The sequence below is a fragment of the Sinocyclocheilus rhinocerous genome, unplaced genomic scaffold (assembly GCF_001515625.1).
Source record: "Sinocyclocheilus rhinocerous isolate Xijiao unplaced genomic scaffold, SAMN03320098_v1.1 scaffold348, whole genome shotgun sequence".
In the NCBI taxonomy this organism is placed as follows: Eukaryota; Metazoa; Chordata; class Actinopteri; order Cypriniformes; family Cyprinidae; genus Sinocyclocheilus; species Sinocyclocheilus rhinocerous.
In genome coordinates this window covers 397353-420256 of record NW_015635025.1, presented here as the reverse complement: position 1 = coordinate 420256, position 22904 = coordinate 397353, and the positions used below count along the sequence as shown (strand labels likewise).

The 22904-nt window shown below is 36.7% G+C and overlaps 2 protein-coding genes across 2 annotated transcripts; both read left to right on the top strand.

Moving 5' to 3' along the window:
- The first annotated feature begins 2938 nt into the window (after window positions 1-2938).
- Window positions 2939-15141, top strand: LOC107746169 (uncharacterized). Its single transcript, XM_016560282.1, has 7 exons — window positions 2939-2964; window positions 5755-5905; window positions 6517-6660; window positions 10730-10861; window positions 10950-11156; window positions 12446-12571; window positions 14256-15141. The coding sequence occupies exons 1-7, from the start codon at window positions 2939-2941 to the stop codon at window positions 14481-14483; spliced, it is 1014 nt and encodes a 337-aa protein (XP_016415768.1). The 3' UTR covers window positions 14484-15141.
- A 3029-nt stretch (window positions 15142-18170) lies between these two features.
- Window positions 18171-20797, top strand: LOC107746142 (probable alpha-ketoglutarate-dependent hypophosphite dioxygenase). The gene is made up of 8 exons (XM_016560235.1): window positions 18171-18218; window positions 18309-18355; window positions 18712-18949; window positions 19031-19304; window positions 19388-19479; window positions 19563-19702; window positions 19813-19917; window positions 20477-20797. The coding sequence occupies exons 3-8, from the start codon at window positions 18820-18822 to the stop codon at window positions 20567-20569; spliced, it is 834 nt and encodes a 277-aa protein (XP_016415721.1). The 5' UTR covers window positions 18171-18218; window positions 18309-18355; window positions 18712-18819; the 3' UTR covers window positions 20570-20797.
- The last annotated feature ends 2107 nt before the right edge of the window (window positions 20798-22904 follow it).

Genomic DNA, 22904 nt, shown 5'->3' with positions numbered 1-22904 from the left:
TAAGTAAGGTAGTTGTTGTAGTAGTTATGTTTAGATATGGGGTCAGATTAAGGGATTTACAATATGATGATGCATTTAAATGTGCTTTTTAAGTACTAATAATCAGCCAGTATGCTAGTAATATACATGCTAATAAGCAACTAGTTAAAGGGATAGTTCACCTTCAGTTGCTGGTCCCCATTGACTTCATAGTATGGAGGGGTAAAAAACACTATGCAAGTCAATGGGGACCAGCAACTGAAGGTGAACTATCCCTTTCATATTAAATAGTTTTCTCTAAAGTGTTAGTTTTATTTATTATTTGTTTGTGCAGATAGGAAGTAGCATCCCTCTTCTGCTTCCTTTACATGACTTTTAATTAATTAAATAGCTACTGTGCCATTTTTGTTTAGGCAAAAAAATGCGATATATTATATATAAAATACGTTAGTGACCTTCTGATTCCTTACTCTCCTCAAAGAGCACTTAGGTCTAGTAATCAGCTCCTCTTAACAATCAAAATTGTATAAAGCGCTATACAAATAAAGGTGACTTGACTCTACAACTTTGCTTGCTAGTTAACAAGTGACGTTAGCTTGCTAGCTAAAGTTAGCTACTTGTTTCTATGGGCAATATGAAATGTTTGACTGTGTTTACTTTAATACCATCAAGCATTTCCACTCTTTATTTTTTCATGTTTCTAATTTTTGACACACTGATAAAGAAACGATAAAGGAGCGATAAAGAAACATGAAAATATAAAGCGTGGACATGCTTGATGGTATTCAAGTAAACACAGTCGGTTATGTCTTAAGTGAACATAAGAAATTAGAATTCAATTCACATTTATTTGTATAGCGCTTTTCATGATACTAATCTTTGCAAAGCTGCTTCACAGAAAATTAAAGTTTCTACATTATATTTAGGAGTAGCTTATCAGTGGGGAATATGTCAAGGTGATGTCCACATGGCAGAAATGTACAGTAAAAATCATGCAGCTAGTTTTGACATTTTGAGCGGTAAGGTCCCACATTTTCGGATTTTCGGTGGGATTTTCAGTGACGTCGCATAACTGCCAGAATCACAGAACTGCCTGTGCTTTGGCTGGTGCTGAGCCAGAGACGGATGTGCTCAGTGCTTGACATATAATCACAACTATGCATTGTTTTCAACCACATAATGTATATTTTAGGTTTCAGACATTTAAATGCACATTAGTACTAGTAAAACAATACATTCAGAGTTTGTAAAATACACACTGATGTCTATGAAAGCAGCAAAAACAATCCATTCTAATATAATTTGCCAACGTGTTTTAATCATATCAGATACACACAGTATACTGAACTATATATAAAAATGTATGAACTATAAAGTTCACTCTATTCTTCTCCCAGTTCACCGGCCACTTACATGTATTTTGACAGAAACTGATGAATTCCTGTGCTGTAAATCTGACTGACAGGGCTCACTGAACTGCAGTGCGAACAAACATGGCGGCACCCATCTCATGTTATTGATCAAGATCAATTATAAAGGTTTTTAAATCACAAAACTCACTCACTTGCATGTAATTGAGAATCGGCATATCAGATAGTTGATGACATGTTAAGCATGTTTGTGAATATTTTAAAATAAAAGTGATACATCTGTCATACAGTGTTATTGTGGCTATGGTGTGTCCCATGACAAGCATGACGTGTCGCCATGGAAACAATAAGGGGAAACATTCTAAAATAATGGTTGCCTTAAAAAAACTCACTCTGGGGGGTCAGCTAGAATATTTTAAACTCAGGCATGAAAGGGTTAACAGCAATGATTATATGTTGCGACCAAACTTATAGCAAAATTCGGTAGTTTTGTGTGTTGGTTCAGGGTTGTTGTCATCTGAGGTCCTCTGAGGGGTTGGCATCATCTCTTCTCAGGTGTTCAGTCATCACGGATCTTTGTAAGGAGTGGATCCAGACTGAAGCTTGTGTAATTCCTAGTTACCTCGGGATGCCCATCCCGTGGCAGGAACAGAGAAGCAAATATAGAAAATTAGCGTAGCTGCTGTTCAAACCAAGCAAAGAATGATAATGTGCATTTGATCAGATATAACTGAAGTACAAGGTTATGAGAAACATTATGTGAATACTTGGCTAAAGAGATGTGTCTTTCATCTAGATTTAAATCAAGAGAGTGTGTCTGAACCCCAAAACATTATCAGGAATAGAGGTGTAAAGAGTACCTGAAAATCATACTTGAGTAAATGTACAGATACTTTAAAGTGAAAATTACTCCATTACAAGTTACAAGTCACCAGTTCCAAAACAACTTGAGTAAAAGTCTTAGAGTATCTGATTTTAACAGTACTTTTACTTATACTGAATATAGGCTCAAATATGCACTAGTCAAAGATATATTAAAAAGTCAAAGCCTTCTTACACTAGATGTGCTGGTTTGGGCCTCATTGCCGGCTGCAGTAATGTCCTCATCTCATATATAAAACACATCTGATTCACTACTTGCTAAGGAACTCACATTCATGTAAAGTAGCCTTATTGACAAGGTTGGGTGAGTTAGGGCAAAACACACGAGATATAGTACTTTCAGTGTCCTGTAGTTGGCGATATCCCTTCTTTTGTAGCAGAAATAAATGCAATGCAAAATGTAATGTGTAATTGCAACACTCATTACAAATGTAATGGAGTAAAGAGTACAACTGCTTATTCAAAAATGTAGTGAAGTAATGAGTAAAAGTTGCTAATATCTTTGATACTCAGTAAAACTACAGAATATCCACAAAGTTACTCAAGTACAGTAATTAATTACATTTACTCAAATACTTTACACCTCTGATCAGGAAGGCTATTCCAGAGTTTAGGAGCCAAATGTGTAAAAGCTCTACCTCCTTTAGTGGACTTTGCTATCCTAGGTACTACCAAAAGTCCAGAGTTTTGCAACCTTAGGGAGCGTGATGGATTGTAGCGTGGAAGAAGACTGGTTAGGAAGGCAGGAGCTAAACCATTTGGGCCTTATAAGTAATATTGAAATATGATTTTCAAAAGACAAGTTGCTGTCTAATAAAACACCCACATTTTTGTTTTCAAAACAACATCTGTTTTCTTTTTATTTATTATATAATTAAAAAAAGAAAAACCTTGCTACATGTACTGCGTTAAGCTAACTGAGACTTGTTATAGCACTTGCATAGCATTGCTCTCTTGTTGTTTTTGATTGCTTCCATTGTCCTCATTTATAAGTCGCTTTGCATAAAAGTGTCTGCTAAATGACTAAATGTAAATGTAATATTACCAAGGGGCAACATATATATTGAAAATAGCAGAGGGCCTAAGACAGATCCTTGCGGCACTCCATACTTTACTGGCGTTAATTAAGATGATTCCCCATTTAAATAAACAAAGTGATAACGTTTGAACAGATCTCAACCATCTTAAAGCCTGCCCTTGAATACCCGTGTATTTTTGTAATCGATCTATGGGTATGTCATGATCTATAGTGTCGAACGCAGCACTAAGATCAAGTAAAACTAGCAATGAGATGCAGCCTTGGTCTGACGCAAGAAGCAAATCATTTGTAATTTTAACAAGTGAAGTTTGTGCTATGATGGGGCCTGAAACCTGACTGAAATTCTTCATAGATATCATTTGTTTTGCAGGAAGGAGCACAATTAAACAGACACAACTTTTTCTAAAATTTTAGACATAAAGAAGATTTTAAATGGGTCTGTAATTTGCCAGTTCACTAGGATCTAGTTGTGGCTTCTTAATAAGAGGCTTAATAACCGCCAGCTTGATGGGTTTGGGATGTGACCTAGAGATAACTACAGGTTAATAATTTTGAGAAGCGGTTCTTCTGCTACAGGTAACAACTCATTCAGTAATTTAGTGGGTACAGGATCTAACAGGCATGTTGTTGGTTTAGATGCAGTGATAAGTTTATTTAGCTCTTCCAGTCCTATAGTTGTAAAGCACTGCAGTTTTTCTTTGGGTGCGATAAATTAAGCTGAATTACAAGACGCTGTAGATTCTACATGCACCATTAAACTGTGAGGGAATATTTAGTTCGGGTGATATATTGTCTAGTGTTAGTATTAAAGAATATGTTGTTTATAAGTTGTTCAAGGAGGGGAAAACACTTCTCTTTCTGTTATCTAACTCCAGTATTGCTAAACGTAATGGCACTGTCTATTGCACTTCAAATGATTGCTTGAAAATATTGTTTGTATTTAATTAAATACATTTCTCACACCAGTATTTTAAATTAAATACATTTGATGAGCAAGTATTTGTAATTTGCAACAAAATACTTCTCTGGAGGCAGGGTGGAGTGCTTTCACTTATCCAGTGGAAGTCGGCTGTCGAGGCTTCACTGGAACCTCCACTCAACGGCTCCTGAAGTCTCTCGGTGTCAAGAGGCTCCAAGTTGTCAAAGGCAATTAAAGATCTGACAGAGGCAGAGCAAGGGAACTTTTGGCTCTGGCTTCAGAGAAAGGACTAGATGTGGGGCAGTGAAGGATCCTACGGTTGGCTGCAGGGGGCAGTAGGGAGACGTCCATGCATTTCACTTCATTTTTGTGCTGTATTGTTATTTTGTGTTCTTTAGTGCATACAGATTTTATAATCACAGTTTCCACTAAAATACCATGAGTACTACAGTTCCTGTTAGTGTGATGAAAACTGTAAATTGTCACAGGGAGCACTGTATTATCCAGGCATTTTGGTGTAAAAACAGAACTATTCATAAAGAACTTGGTATTTTCCAGTACTAAGTCATAAAAAACTAAAATAACATTACTTCCCATAAGAATTTCTAACACTACTACTGTAGTAACAGTTACTGCTGTAAGTATTTTGGTGGAAAATAAGGTTACCATGGTACATTAGTTAACAGTATACAAGTAAACAGATATTCTGGAAGTGAAACACAACCCCCCAGTGTCCTTTCACTCATGTGTTAACAGTGAGACATTGTGGTTTGGTTTTTAATAGCACTGCTTTTAGCAGTCTTTCAGAAAGCCCACAGAGAGCAGATGATGCTGAAGCGGAAATTCCCTGCTGCCTACCATCAAATCACTTCCTTATTTTGTATCTCAATCTAGTAATCCTTACAACGTACTTTACCATCATAAAATCACCCTTTCAAATAAGACATAATAAATCACACTCTAGAGCTATATATCTGGCTAAATGCATTATTTCCATTATATTGTAATTAGTTTGTAAAGGTAATACAGTTAGGACATGTTTATTATTGTGACACACTTAGCATCACTTCCTACTCGGTGATGTCTTGCATGTCAGTGAAGGGGTTTATATCTGAACTTCCCCTCCAGTGAATAACATCACATTACCACGCTGCTGTACACATTACATCGCCTGGATTAATGCAGAATAAGACATTAATATGTGCTTTATAAGTTCTAATAAACAGCCAGTCTGCTAGTAATATGCATACTAATAAGCAACTATAGTGAGAATTGGTCCTTAAAATAAAGTGTGACTGTATTTTGATATATTTGTGCGACGTCCTGAGGGAAAATTTAAAAAAATAATAATAAAATAAAAAACGAGTCTCACATGAAGGGACAATAGTAACAGAAACACCCCAGCTCAAATTTCCCGGAGATTTTATAGTCACTTTCTCTTTTTTTTTAGGGCCTGGTGATGTGTTTGTGTAACTTTTAGTTCATACTTTGTCACCGCTTAGCATGAGTCATTCATCATGAGGCTGTAATGAATTGTGGGAACATTATGTGTGTGTGTGTTGTAGGCCGGTGGAGGAGGCGGAGCAGGGGGAGTGCCTCCTCTCTGGGGAGGAGCAGTTAACCCTCATCACAGAGAGCATGTCCATCACCTCCTCTGATGAGGAGAAGCTGCAGCTCCTCAACAAAAACACTGAACTCCGGAGACTCAACAAAGAGGTAAAAACCACCGGATGTGACATCACCCCTACAACTCCATTTTCAGTATCAGCTACATAGTGTGTTTAGTTCACAATACTGTGAAAAAAAGATTAGTTGGAAAAGAGATCGATTTAGATCAATTGGAAAACAAACATGCTTTCAGGGTTTTTTTAATAGTCTTAAACTATAAACTATAAAACCATTTTACTATAAGTTCTAAGTTTCTCACATATTGTATCTATTTGGCAATTAGGTGACACATACAGTGGTAGTAATTAATTACCATATTCATGAACCATAATATTTATATGACAGTCAAAAGTATGTGGTCTAAGTGTGACACCTTCTGGAGAAAAAAAAATTTTTTTTTTTTATGTCAAGAAAGTAAGGTGTTGTTTTTGCAAACATAATCTATTCCAGTGTTTTGTGTAGGTGGGTCAGATTTTGCTGTGTTTGTGGGGATCAAATGTCCCTACAATGAAAATACAGTTAGCCAACGACCCTATATGGACTAAAGGGGCTTAAAAATTAGGATACGGCAAATGCAATTAGCTCAGTGTGAAAACAACAAAGTCAGCGGAAAGTCCCCACACTGATATAAAACTGCAGCGTGTGTGTGTGTGTGTTAGCTGATGAAGCTGAACGAAGAGTGGGATCACATCTATCACAGCACGAGTGTGGGCCTCCAGCAGCGTGTGGCGGCCCTCGAGGAGGAGAGCAGGGCCCTCAAACAGCTCAACAGCCGACTGCTGCTCAAAGTAGAACATGAACAGGTATGTGGGCAGAAGAACGCTCTCAAACTGTTACGGCACAGCTGCTTTAAAGGCCAAGTGTGTATTTTTAGTGTCTCTACAGTCACTAAACAGAATTGCAAATATTGTTAGTTTACCTAGAAACACAGTCTGTCAACGGTTGAGCAAACAGTCCCGCTCGGAACCCACACCACTGGTTGGACATGTTTTTTTTTTTTGTGAAGCTATTTCTACACTCTAAAAAATGCTGGGTTAAATACAACCCAGTGCTGGGTAAAATAGGGACAAACCCAGTAATTGGGTTGTTTTGACCCAGCGGTTGGGTTACTACCCAGAAGGTTGGGTTAAACATTTAACCCAACCGCTGGGTCAAAACAACCCAATTACTGGGTTTGTCCCTATTTTAGCCAGCACTGGGTTGTATTTAACCCAGCATTTTTTTTAGTGTACCTGATCTGAGTCGTAATATGATTTGACTCTTCACTAGAATAATCTGAGGTAGTCTGATTGATTCAGTCATATCAATTTTTTTAAATATTTTACAGTTTATTTATTTATTTTTACTTATTTATTTTTGTATTTTATTATTTATTATTTATTAGTATTTTATTTTATATTTTATTTTATTATTTTATTTTTTTATTTTTGGAACGTTGACCATGATGATACCAAAAAAAAAACTAAAATGATGCTGCTAACACATTTTGTGCATTTGTCTAAAAAAAACACACTGTAATTATAAAATGCATTTACAGTAATAAATAGAATAGTGACATTTTCTAAACAGGATCAAATATAAGTCCATAATGCAACTATACATGATCCTGGATAAGCATCCTTGTTGGTCCTGCAGCAACATTCCCATTAGCCAAACTTTTGGTTAAGGTTTTGGTTGATTATGGAATTATGGTTTAGAAATGATGTGGAGCCACATTTAAAACAGCATAACCTGATGTAAGGTGCACAATCCCTGGCTCTGTGAGAGATGTGAAAAGCAATATGTGTGATGAGTCACCTCTCACCTGATTTATTACATCTGGATGGCTTTATATTTGAAGAAAGCCAGAGGATATTGGAGTAATTAGTTCAGATGATTGCTCTGCATTGTCGAGAGGCATATGAGGCTGTTTTGCAGACTAACCCTGATCCCTTATGAAGCTCACATGCTCCAGGACACTCAAGCTCAATAACACACTGCTAAAGACATTTGAGAGAGGAATTATGAACGAGGCCCTCGTGGTCTGCCAGTGGACAGATCTCATCTGCAGAGGGCTGTTTGGTTGGACTGGTGGTTAGCCAAGTGTTGGTCATTTTAACCCAAGTTGGGAAGTCGGTTTGTCAATTACAAGTAATTTAATGCTAGAGGTCGTATTCTGAACCTCAGGTTCAGCAAAAAAGTATCTTCTTATCAAGGACCATTTTTGGCCAGCCTGGTCTCATAAAAATACGTACCTCTGGGTACTTTTCTGCAACACCGTTTTTACGTACCTTACTGCACGTTTCGCCGCAGTTTCAAAGAGAAATGTCCACTAAGTGGCGCTAAAACACTGGTTCAATACGTGAACCCTGGCACGTTTGTATTACGTTGATATTATTACAGTATTGCTGTGTTTTTATTACGTTGCTTTAGGAACGTATCGCGGCAGTTCAGAATTCAAATATCCGGGGACTGTCGCTAAAAGTTAATGCTCTATCGTGTTGAAAATATGCCCTAAACCAAACCCAACCCTAAACCTACCCGATAGTGTTAACAAATGCAAAACTGATGTAAAAACGCATTTGTTGATGCAACCGTGCCATTTGAACTTCCTTATATGCAGATTTGAACTGTTTTGTCGAACCATAGTTACAAGGGATTCGAACCGGAGCATTACTCCGTGAGCTACCGAACGAACCTACCATTGATGAGAACCCATAGATATGTGCGATGCTAACATTCAAAAGCATCCGTTTTCAAATCTCCCAGCATATTAAAGGGGTCATATGATGCGATTTCAAGTTTTCCTTTCTCTTTGGAGTGTTACAAGCTGATTGTGCATAGATAAGATCCCTGAAGTTGCAAAGACTAAAGTCTCAAAACCAAAGAGATATTCTTTATCAAAGTTAAGACTCTGCCACGCCCCAGAAAGACTTATACAAGTCAACTGGCAGACCGTCAATCCCCGGGGCCTTACCAGACTCCATTCCTTGGAGGGCCTTATACAGCTCCCCCTCGCTCAAAGCACCTGCGATTTCAGCATTTGCTTTCTCTGACATCTGCGGCAAGCCAACAAAGAAATCACTTTCACCCTCATATCCTGCTCCTAGCTCATTTTTATACAAGTTTTCATAGAAGCAAACTGCTCTCTTACGTATTTCTGCAGGGTCCGTTATTAACCTACCACACTCAGAGCGCAAGGCATGAATGGCCCTACTCTGACCATTCTTCTTCTCCAAATTAAAAAAAAATTTGGAAGGAGCATCCATCTGGTTCACACTCTGGAACCTCGATCTGACCAAAGCCCCCTGCGTTTTAAAACCCAGCAAATCAGCCAACTGTGTCTTCTTATTGACCAAAGTGTCAAAATAGCTTTGGACACCAGTTGACTCAGCTAACTTTTGAAGTTTTAAAATATCAGCCTCCAAGGCGTTCATAACTAAAACAGTCTCTTTAGTGACGTTTTGAGCATACTGTATGCAGAATTGTTTCATTTGGACTTTCCCAAAATCCCACCATTGTCGTAAAGAGTTAAAAAAAAACCTTTGTGGTTTTGAACTCCCCCCAAAACACCTTAAACATGTCTTTGAAATACTTATCACTTAACAAGTTTACATTTAACTGCCAGTATGCACTCTTTGGTTTGATGAAACTCAAATACACAAAACACTGTACCATGCTGTGATCAGTAAAACCCAACGGGGTAATTAAACATCTTTTAACAATATATAATGTACAGTATTTGAAAAATAATGTGTTTTTTGAACATTAAAGCATGTCAACATATTCTGTTACACCAAATACACAAAATAATGATCTTTAAAAAACATCATATGACCCCTTTAAAGCAGCACTATGTGACTTTTTCTGTGTTCAAAATGTGCTAAATGTATATAATGAGCGAGTACATCATGAATTCATCTTCCAAACCGCGTTTTTGTCTTATTCCGCATCACTCCGGTACACTTATAATAAGTACTTATATTTGGACTATTGTAGGCTGGTCGGGTCGTCACCGCTGCGGAGTAACACATACCTGCGTGAATCGCCAGAGACATAAACTTAGAGAAGTAGCTCCGGTTGGAGTGTTCTTCCGCGGGATGTGTGCAGTTCTGTTTATTAACCGCTAGAGCGCCAAAAAGTTACATAGTGCTGCTTTAAAATTGTCTTGAAGTCATAACATAATATTCTTCAAGTAATTGTGCGAAAATTACGCTTTATTAATCGAAACTCTGTAAATTTGAGTGAAAATTAATAAAAGGTGTCGGACTTTTACTGCCTCTAGTGTTCATTTCTTTTGGAAACTGCAGTGATATGTACTTATTGGAGATCTCGAAATATTAAATCTTTTAAAGGTTAGGTTACCTCATAATTAAATTAGCCATTTATTTCAGCAATTTCAGCAAATATGGACTTCTTATGTGGACTATATGTACTATATATGACTATATATATATATATATATATATATATGTGTGTGTGTGTGTGTGTGTGTGTGTACTTCCAAATATGGTCTACTTTTATGATACTTTTATGGTGCTTTTTTTTGTCAATTTTTTGATCACTGTATGCATCTGTTGTATGAGAAAATGCAGCATGAAGATTCTGCTAAACAGCTTTTTTTTTATTTTGTGTTCCACTGAAGAAAGAAAGTCACATGAGTTTGGAATAACCTGATGGTGACTAAAAGATGACAGAATTTTCTTTGTGCAACTTAAACAAGTTTCCAGCTCTAAAGTGTTTTGGTTCTAAACGGAACCTTTATTTTTCTAAACGTGTGGCACATTTGGTGTTTTTTTCTTCTGTGGTGTGACTGATGTTTTGCTGTGGATCGCTCTGATTCAGAAGCAGATCCACGAACAGACTTTTGCATGTTTGTATTTGTGTGTGCAGAACAAGAGGGAATATTATGAACAAACACTGATGCAGGAACTGAAGAAAAACCAGCATCTGCAGGAGTATGTCAGACTGCTGGAGAGCCGACTGCACCAAACAGATCTTCAGCAGTGGACTAGAGGAACTCAGGTGAGCTTACAGAATCAATCAGACCAGTTACAGTATGTTATGTGACTATCCTTTAACATCTTCATTTAATTTTTTTTTCCTTTGGAAGACCCCAGATATCAGTGGCTCCTCAGACTCTCAGCTAGTGCAGAGCTTGTCTAAGCCGTCCCTGGACATACGGTCGACTCCAGCACTTCCTCCGTCACTGGGCACAAAGTCCAGTCTCAGACTGGCTGGTATGGGATTGGAGATGCAGTCTGACCCTATGAGAGAGGTTCAGGATCTTAAAGAACAGCTGGTGGCACTGCGGTGTCAGGTGAGTTCACGTGTGATCATAATATTCAATGTAATTTCGAAAGGAGAGTTATAAATATGCCCACATTAACCCTGTGACATATGTGACACATTTGATCAGGCTTTATGGCTTATATAGTATAATATAGGAGAATAAGAAGCTCGTACTTCATATATATTCATACATATTTAGAGACTCAAACTGAGCCAAAATATGTGATTTGCTGCAGTTGCTGATATTTATATGGCCAAAAAGTAAGATGAAATTCTGATAGCTTGTACATATGTATTATAAATCAAAACTCCTATATCTGCCAATAATATGTCTTAGTAAGATGATATTTAAATGATCAAAACATATAATGCGATGCAATCCAATGATGATTGAGAGATGAATTGAGAAATATGACTAACGATATAAAAGTTATTCTTCTGTTTACTTGACGCCATGAGATCAAGGTGGACGTTTTTACAATTTTCTTTTTTTTTAAAGGGGTCATATGATGCTGCTAAAAAGAACATTATTTGTGTATTTGGTGTAATGAAATGTGTTTATGCGGTTTAAGGTTCAAAAAACACATTATTTTCCACATACTGTACATTATTGTTTCTCCTCTATGCCCCGTCTTTCTGAAAAGCGTCGATTTTTACAAAGCTCATCTTTCTGAAAAGCGAGGTGTGCTGTGATTGGCCAGCTATCCAGTGCATTGTGATTGGCCGAATACCTCAAGCGTGTGACGGAAATGTTACGCCCCTACCATACTGTGATGCCCTGTCCGGCCGGAGTGTTGATTCAAAATCATGAAAACCCATTGCTTCTTTATGCACCAAGAGCTTGTAACACTCCAAAGAGAAAGGAAACATTGAAATCGCATCATATGACCCCTTTAACATAAAAAGTATGAACTGACTGTGTGCAACAGGTATTGTCATGTTGATCATTTAGATCCCTTAGAAATTTGCATATCAAATATGACATAGTTGGCTTTATAGAGTTAAACATTAAACATTAGTACAGTAGGTAAACAGAAGGTAGAAATATTTAATCATTTAGCAGACGCTTTTATTCAAAGCAACTCACAAATGAGGACAAAGGTTAATTTGGGGGTATAATATTAGTTTAATATAAGTAATAGTTTACTGTAAGTAATATAAGTTGCATTTCTTCACTATTTTATAAAAAAAAAAAAAATCGGCTTCATAGATGTTTTTTTTTTTTTTACAAAAACAGTTTACATTTAACACAGTAGCACAGTAAAATAGTCAAATCTCTGTTGTAGGTGTAATAGATTTGACTTCATCCATCCACAGACTAAAATCTACGAGGCTGACTATAAAACCGAGCAGAAGGACCATGAGCGCATGCTGCAGGAGAATAAGCGTCTGCGGCGCAGAGAGGCAGACATGCGTCAGCAGATGGCGCTGCTGCAGGAACAGGTGAGCACCGAGAGCAATCAAACACCTGATTCCACCACTGGGTATAGCACATGATACTAGCTCATCACTGGATCCTGTCAAACACATCTTCCTCTGTTCGGAGGTCGATTCCTCCAATACGTGTGCTAACACTTTATTTGGATAGTCCAATTCAGACATTCTACTAACTATAAGTAACTCTGCAACTCCATGTCAACTAGCAGTCATTAGTAGACTGGCTGCTTAATATCTGCTCACACTTTATTTTGATGCTCCACAAACTGACTATAAGTAACTTTGCAAGTACTTGTCATCTTATTCTACTAACCCTAACAGTCTACGAATACTCTGAGAGTTAGTTTACATGTAGTTGCAAAGTTACATATAGTTATAGAAAGTCTACAATGGCTATTGAAATCAAGTGTAAACAAAAGGTAAACACTGTGACACTGTCAAATGTTTGTTTTAGCATCAAATATGGATTCAAACTACTGATTTAGTGTTTGACTGACCGATGGCAGACAGCAGTTTGCTTTGTTTCACTTTCCTGAGTATCACACATTGCTTTTAAAAACTTCCCATTGAACTAATGCAAAGATGACTGAACACAGAATATTAGACACGCAGTTCACTCAATGAAAAAAAAATGCAGTTAAGAATTGCTATGTAAGCCGTTTACGGTAGTGTTTTTCTATGAGGAAATGAATCTGTTGCCACCTGTATTTCACAGTGCAGGTCACAATCATCAGATTTCCATGTCAAAGATTTTCATTGTTTTATCTTTGAAGAATATTCATTCAAAAGGAAATGAGGTTCGGTGGTTTCCAGTGAAACTTATTGTGATGCCATGGTGTCGTGACGTTGATTATGATGATGCATTTTGCACACTTAAAATAGACTGTGTTTCACAGGAATCATGATAATTATCTTCTCTTATCTTACATAATCTGTTTCTATGGACTGACAAACTGATGTGCACATTAATCTTAATCATTATTTGCAAATTAATTTCTGTATCATTATAGTCTGTAATGCAAAAAGAGAACAGGTATCAACTGCCCACTTCCATTGTATCAAAGGTATTATCAAACAGATATCTCATATGTGAGCCTGGAGCACAAAATCAGTCTTAAGTCGCTGGGTTATATTTGTAGCAATAGCCAAAAGTACATTGTATGGGTCAAAATTATAGAATTTTCTTTTATGCCAAAAATCATTAGGATATTAAGTAAAGATCATGTTCCATGAAGATATTTTGTAAATTGCATGCCGTAAATATATCAAAACTTAATTTTTGATTAGTAATATGCATTAAAAATACATTGTATGTGTCAAAATTATTGATTTTTCTTTTATGCCAAAAATCATTAGGATATTAAGTAAAGATCATGTTCCATGAAGATATTTAGTAAATTTCCTACCTTAAATATATCAAAACGTACTTTTTGATTAGTAATATGCATTGCTAAGAACTTCATTTGGACAACTTTAAAGGCGATTTTCTCAATATTTTGATTTTTTTTTTGCACCCTCAGATTCCAGATTTTCAAATAGATCTATCTCGACCAAATATTGTCAAATCCTAACAAACCATACATCAATGGAAAGCTCATTTATTCAGCTTTCATATGATGTATAAATCTCAATTTCGAAAAATTGACCCTTATGACTGGTTTTAATGATAAAGTCTTGTTTGTTTTCTCAGCTGAAGGTGTACGAGGATGATTTCCAGAAGGAGCGCTCAGACAAACGCATTCTCCAGAGACTGCTGATGAAAAAATCTCCAGCCGAGAAAGAACCGGTTCTGGTGCATCGCTGCAACAACGAGCAGGACCGGCCCAGATCAGACAGGAGAAAGCCCAGAGAAGAGCAGCGCGGCGGATACGTTTGTCCAAAACACTGTGAGCGTCACGGCCAGCCGGAGTTCCCCTGAACGCCGACAGACAACACATTCATTCATCATATAAAAGAAATGTACACAAGCTAGTTTGTATCTTAAAATAGTTACTTTTTAACTGCTTTATTTATATGAGGATCTTATTTTTTATTGTATTATTCTTTCGTATTGTTGAAAGGATTGTGTTTGTACAACGTGTGGAAACTGTTGCACTTTTGTCTCTATATAAATCAATCTGAACCACTTCACTGCCTGGAAACATGAAACTCAAACAATCCGTGTCAGACAGTAAATACTGTAATCTTTATAAGCCAATCTATGTGGTCTTGTTAATATGTCAACTGACTTTGTCAATATGTCAAACTGACCTATTACAAAAAAAAAAAAAAACAATACTACGAGGAAACGATTTAAGAAGTTTCTGCACCTTTGACTATAAGGAAGCCATTGGAAATCCCTATATTGAGCTCATTCCTAATGACTAACTGGTGTGTTTGTTTGTTGTTTTTGTTTTTTTTTTCCAGGAAATTTGCTCAGTTGCAGTCTTTTATTCAGTAATGTCCATCCTTGCACTTGTGCTCTCACTGTACATAGCCCATGTTATTTGTTTTTTTTATTTGTTTTGTTTTTTATATTGTAATGCATTAGAAATGTCCTTATAATTACTTAGAAAAGTTAAACTACATTGTTTTAATAAAATATGCATTAACAATATAGATGTTTGTGACCCAAATTCTTTACCATCCAATTTCTTTGATTACTCATGAGAAAAAGTGTGTGTGTGTGTGTGTGTGTGTGTGTGTGTACCTGTTTTTCTATTCTGGTGGGGACTTAAACCTGAATACACACAGACTCATGGGGACTCGTGTCACGGTGGGGACCTAAATTAAAGTCCCCACGGGTAAACAAGCTAATAAATCACACAGAATGAAGTTTTTTGAAAATCTAAAAATGCAGAAAGTTTCCTGTAAGGGGTAGGTTTAGGTGTAGGGCAATAGAATATATGGTGTGTACAGTATAAAAACCATTACGAAACTGTGTGTGTGTGTGTGTGTGTGTGTGTATACATATCTATTTTATTATATATAGTTCTATATGTAGATAGATAGAAATAAGCTAATAACTGTATAGCGGCTCTTCAGATGTAATGAAATATATGTGACCCGTGCTGGCAAAATGAGTGTGAATGCACAGGGGCTAATTTTGAGCTACAGGCAAAAAAAGTAAAAAAAATATACAGATTTTGAGGTTTTCACAAAAATGAGCTCATTAAGCCCTTGTCTAGCGATCCCAATGCTCCAAATAATAATTTTAGATGGCCGCCTCATTAATGTTAACAATGAAAGAAAAGAGGGAATCACTTGCTGCTCTTGATTGAACTGCTTTTGTTGAGATCAGATTCACCAAATCGTTTTTTTTTTGAGAATGAACGAGTCAAGAGGGCACTGGCTTAACATCTCAGGTCACACATCTTTCTTTAGACACTAAATGACCCCTCGCATGTTTTACTAAATTCATAGTAGTATACTTAAAGTATGATGTAAAGTTCATTTAAAGAAAACTTACGAGTATACTTGCAGTATAAAACTACTAAACTAGTAGTTTACTAAGACTGTACTTCAAAGTGTACTAAAAATGCTTCTACAAATATTTAATTAGTAAACTATCAGTATTCATATAAGTTTACTTTTAGTATAGTTGCAGGACAAGCTAACTGATATTTGTATACTTACTACATAAAGTATACTTAAAATATACTTGAACTTTACTTAAGTATACTTACTAAAATAAACTTGAAGTATACTACTTTTTGGTAAGGGATGCCAGAGCATTTGAAAGTCAAAGTAACTGGTCTTTCACTCTGGTGAACTGCGTTTATGAAACAGAAAATGGAGTTAGCTGTTATGTAAATTCTAATTTGGATAAGTTCGGCAACATGTCTCCATTCATTTGAGGCTGAGAATGATTTCATCTTTAAAGGAAAGCTAAAGTAAATCTGTCATCTAACCATTAGTTCAAGAGATTTAAAATGTGCAAAACATCTATGTAAAACTTTCCCTTTTACATTCACACACGTTTTATGCTATTCAAAATAGTTTTATGCTATTCTTTTTTTTTTTCAGGTACATGTCATTTAAAGCAGCACTATGTAACTTTTTCTGTGTTCAAAATTTGCTAAATGTATATAATGAGCGAGTACATCATGAATTCATCTTCCAAACCGCGTTTTTGTCTTATTCCGAATCACTCCGGTACACTTATAATAAGTACTTATATTTGGACTATTGTAGGCTGGTCGGGTCGTCACCGCTGCGGAGTAACACATACCTGCGTGAATCGCCAGAGACATAAACTTAGAGAAGTAGCTCCGGTTGGAATGTTCTTCCGCGGGATGTGTGCAGTTCTGTTTATTAACCGCTAGAGTGCCACAAGTTACATAGTGCTGCTTTAATACTTAATTTATTTGTAATGAACAACCTAAAGGGATTTTTACATTTGATTATTTGTTTTTCTTACTTGAATGCTTTTGTTTAGATGTAAAATGAAAACGGTAATGCACTATTTGTTTCTTTCTTATATTTGTTTCACTGTTTTTTGTTTGTTTTTTTGCGTTTGTCTTATTTATAATAACAAAGATAAAATAAAAAATATCTATATTGTGACTATTTATATAGTAATCATTATTAAGAAAGAACTGGAGGAAAAGATGCAACGTTGCTCTGTGATTTTGCTTTGGAAAATGTTAACTCGGTTTTTCTCAAAATTGACTTTGCTGATTCTATCGACTTCAAACAGGTGTAGCTCAGATATTTTTCATCCGATTCCAACAAATCATACATCATTCTGAGGGTATTTTAATGGAGAATGTGAACATAAACATAACTCATTTTTGAAAATTTGCTCATTGTGACTCATTTTGCCAGCACAGGTCACATATGTTAATACCATATGATCATATCCTTGCTAGATAATGATTGTTGCAAGTAATTATCATATCATCATTGCTAGATGGGTTAATCTGATTTTTCTCTTTAAACAACGGTGTCTTTATAAACTGAAATATGATTAAAATTGCACATAATTTTATCAGAAAAATATTCAATAATGCTATAAAAGCCAACACAAATAGAATAGTGGTTGAAATGTTCAAAAAATAGACATCTTTAGAAACAGAAACTTTTTAATATTTCATTTTAATAATGAAGTCATTATTTTGTTCACACAGTCAGGGGTGTAGGGATGATTTAAATAGATAATAGCTAAATAAATACTATAATATACTGTATAATAAAAATATGTAGTAAATAGCTATGGGTTGGGTAAGTGTTCATGTATGAATAAATGACTTATGCTTTATAAAAAATGCTTTACCATAATGCTGTCACCAGTGACAATGCAGGTTCAGCACGTGCTGACAGAGATAACAAAGGCAGTGTGATTTTTTGATTAAGTATTATCTGGTTGCAGATGAACACAAAGAAGCTTACTCACAAAAGGAAATGATCTTATGACTTACTGGAAATTTTCAACATCATCAGCTGTAAAGCTCAGCATATTGCAACATATTTTCCATACAATACCTACACACCCCAGCATGTATGAAAGGGCGGTCAAAAATATTTTCTTTTTTTCCCTAGAGTCTGAAATAGTATGCTAGCATGATGTCGCATCGGAGGAGGAGCCAAATCCTTAACTTATTATATATACACGCAGTTTGACAGTGAAGAGCAAGACATCTCAGGAAGAAACAGCCTGAAGAGCAGAGAGCAGGTATCGGTTGATTTAAATATGATCCAGTTTCCATACTTTCCTCCATAGATTTATAATTGTTTTATATTGATCTTTCAATGTTGTCTTCAGCTTGGACCAAGACTCAGCACAAAGAAATCAGCATCTTTCTGACTCAGGTGCGTGTTTTGTCTTGGTTGCACTGCACACTCTCAGTGAACTTTAGCAGTGAAAATGAGCCTACTAAACAGATGCCAATGCCTGAGTATGCAATCTAGCTGCTTATTGTGGCTCACCTCCACCTTTATGCGCTTAAGAGCAGCATGTTCTTCCCATTTATTTGCTCATGGACCATTGCTTCCAGTCATTACAGAACTCTCTGTTCCTGCATAAACAACCCAGAATAAATTTGCCATGAATAAGTGGGAAGCCAAGACAAGGAGGTTTTCAGAGGTCGAAAAGGGAAATGCCTAAGTCAGACTGAAACTGGACACAAGTTTTATTTGCCATCTTTCTCTCTGGGTTATAAAAACAGGTTCTCGTTCCCTGTGGAGTTTGCCCAGCTGAGCCTTAGCCCTTGAGAAGCAAAGTAAGCTTCGCACATCTCCAGCAGACAAGCGGAAGTTTCACTGCGTTTTCAGACATGAAGAAAGACGTGGCAGAGATTCAGGCCCTGTACGAGCAGCAGGGGTACCTGTCGGCTCTTCCTATCCTCAGTCCAGAAGAACTGCAGCAGGCCCGGGATGCCTTCGCTGAGCTGGAGAGAAAGCATGGTGAGCTTCGGTGCTGCGGACTTACATATAAGCCTCTGAATTGAGGTTTGGAGCTGAAATAATGCAGTTATTCTTTTACAGGTGAAGATTACACCGCTTACAGCCTTCATAATACCCACATGGAGTGTGACTGGGTGATGGCCCTCGCCAAGCACCCTAAGCTTCTGGAGGTGGTCACAGCGGTTCTGGGGCCTGACGTCATCCTGCTGGACTCCAGATTCATTTGTAAATATCCAGTGTGTAACAAGTCTGCTAAAACGCAGGAAATCCAACCGAACAATACCTGTTCTAAAGAAAAGGACAGCACTGAGAAGACAGACGGAATGCCGTTTGTGGCCTGGCACCAGGATATGAAGTAAGCACAACTGAAGTATTTTGGGCTTTTGTTGGCTCACGTATCCATTTCAAGTGTTGCAATCATCATATGTCGATCTTCAGGTACTGGGGCTTTGATGGCGGTCCCGTTCTGTCTGTCTGGCTTGCTCTGGATGACTCACGTGAGGACAATGGAGCACTGCAGGTTATTCCAGGTATGAACACGGTCTCTGTTTGCAGGAAGGACTGTGTCTGGTTTGTAAGGTGTCTAAACTGTCCTTATTTAATTTTCCAACAGGAAGTCACCACTCTGGTCTGCTGCCCCATCACCAGTCAAAACGATCTGGCAACATGCTGAGTGTCAATCAAGAGATCCCGGAGGAGCTGGTGGAGACGGAGAAGGCCATCTTATGCCCTCTTCAAGCTGGTCAGATGTCTGTGAGTATGAATACTCGCCATGACATTCCTTTGCAATGTCTGAGAAAACAATGGAACAAATCAAAACAATCTTGCATTTTCCAAGCATTCATTGTCTAAATTCTATTCAGATCCATGATGGACTTCTGGTCCACGCCAGCGATCCCAACACATCTAATAGGAGGCGCTGTGGCTATGTCATCAGATATGTCCCTACATGTACTTATCCAATCCAGGTAAACATCTCGCTCAGTTTACAAAATGATGACATTTCACATATACAGAGTTCTGGCATGAAACTCTAGATGGCGCAGTCCGATAGGTCTAACTCAATCTGACCTGATGACATCATCATCACATAGCACAGCTGATTGGTTATCTCCTGTATCGGTAGCCAATGAGCTCGCTGCTCAAAATTTAAATATATGACTAGTGCTTGCCGTAGCAGTGCAGCTTGCTTCAGAAACCCTCCGCCTTCCCCAGCTCCACCTGTATAGATCTGCTACGAGGTGATTCATGTATGTTATATGGGGGTTATTTCATGTATGTTATATGTGCAGAAGCAGTATTTCTTACATGCTCACAGCAGCTTGTTGTGAATGTATTGGCAGTAACAAGTCTCGATACTTGCTCTGCCGCAGCAGCGTAGCAGATCTATTCCGCCAAGACCAAATACATTAACATTGTCATGTACATTACCATGCCAATCCCTCCGAGAGTTGTCATGACAGAATTATGTATCTGCAGACGTTTAGCTGGAAAAAGCATATAAATGTGTATGTGTCTTCCTGACAGGACCCTGAGCGTCCCAGGACCTTTCCTGCCACAGTGCTGGTCAGCGGTTTTGACAAATACAACCATTTCTCCAACAAAACCTCCAAACTGTGAACGGCTTATGCTGGCCTCTTTATTTAAGCCATGGGTGCTTAACACTCTAATGGTGTGTATGTGTCAAATGAAACAGTTTTATATAATATATCTATTTTTCTATTATTTTTACTATTAACAATAGTTAACATTACTCTTGACAAACAATGTATAATTTGAAATGTTATATTTATAAGCCATAAATATTTTTATTTAAAATTTGGGTATGTATCTTTCAGGCTTTTCAGGAAATCATGTGTTATGGGATTTTAAACTGTATGATCTGATATGTCCTTTGTAACTGATCTGAAATATTAAATAAATTGATCAATATTACCCCTGGATGTTTAAGTCATTTTCAACTGATTCAACAAATAGAGAAAGGACAGAGCCACAACAACACCACATAATGGTGCACAAATGAGCATCTATTGCAGCCACCAAGACCGGTGCTACCTATAAGAGGAGCAGGCAATTGCCTAGTTCAGGGGTCTCCAAACTCGGTCCTGGAGGGGCGAACTTGCCTCCACACACCTGCCTGGACGTTTCAAGTATACCTAATAAGACCTTTATTAGCTGGTTCAGGTGTGGTATTCATCACCACAACAACTGTCTGCGTGTGCAGAGACAGAATCCCGGAATCCTTTCATAAAAATGGAATTTGCTGCGTAACACGGAATGTCACGGAATGAAGTAGTTTCATTTGCTACTGAAGCACGTGTAACCCTACCGGTTGTAGTCTGTAGTAAATAGCATTTTTGCCATTTAATATTCACTTGCACTAGTCCATATCGCGGTTTGATTTAAGTGTACTGACTTGCATTTGATTTATTCATTCAAAATTTGACGAATTCCTCGTTACTCAGTAAACTTCTGTTGTGTAGCACTGTGAATGTACAAAAATTAAAGGGTTTGTTTAATTTGCATTGGAGTAAAAGATAGATTTAATGTTTTAAAATACAAAACATAATTTCTAAAAAAAAAAAATTTTTATAATAATAATAATAACAATAAATGAATAAAAATTACAAAATAAAATTTCATAGGGCACTATTATTGTATACAAATTAATAAATAAAGTTGTTTTTATGAATTCAATTAATTAGATATGTTTTTGATTAAATCATTTAAATGGAATACAGAACAATTTAAATGGAAAGCACAGAATTTGGGCCCTAATAATGTCATTTTGTTGAACTTGTAATAAACTGCTGTTAAATTAAACAAGTTTAATGATTTCAATTAAGTAGACATGCTTTTAGATTAAAATTGAATATAACCATCCAGAAAAAAAAACCCGGACTCCAGTAAAATTTAAACATTGATTATAAATCAGCATATTACAATGATTCCTGAAGGACCATGTAACACTGAAGACTGGAATAACGACATCACAGGAATAAATTATATTTTAAAGTATAATAAAATAGAAAAACAGTATTTTAAATCGCATTATAATATTTCACAATATTGCAGTTTTTTCTGTATTTTTGATCAAATAAATGCAGCCTTGATGAGCATAAGAGACTTCATTACAAAACATAAATCTCACACATTTGAACTGCAGTGTGCATGTCAACTAGCAGTCATTAGAGTATTAGACTGTCTGCTTAATATCTGCTCAGACTTGATGGTTCCCAACAGACTACTCTACTGACTACTTTACAAGTAGCGGGAGACCAGGGATGGCTGTAATAAACAAGAAAAAAAAACCCAGACTCCAGTAAAATGAAAACAGAAAAAAAAAAAAAACTTAATTTGGGAAAAATAAAACTGATTTCATAGGGCCCTACAAATGAAAATATCATGCATCTGAAGCTATAATTTAATACTAAGCAACAGTTTGTATTATATATTTAAAATGACTCTTTGTTATTGTCTTCGTGCATCATTGGCAAACTATTTTCCTGTTTTACACAGTAAAGCTGCTTTAACACAATCAGTATTGTATAAAGCACTATATAAAAAAATAGCACGCTCACTCGTTTCTGTGAAGGACCCAAGTACTTTCCACACAGGCACACTTCACGTTTGGTTGAAATAATCCTTAAGCGTGTAAATGTATAATTTCCTTCAGTTTAATTTAAATTTGCAATTAAAAAAAACTAATGTATTTTAAAGTTTAGAATTAGACAGCCTTGCGTTTTTTAGACAATTGCTTAAAGAAAATTACCCCAAAGCACCACTAGTGCCCAGCATAGCTCTAATACTATTATAACCTGTCTAAATGTGAACAAGGGGTCTACAAAATGAAAGAAATCCATTATTTATAACATGTACAAGAAATATAAAAAATTGGACACAGCTATGGGACACAGTTGTGCAGCGAGCATCACAACTGTCAAAGAAAGCTCAA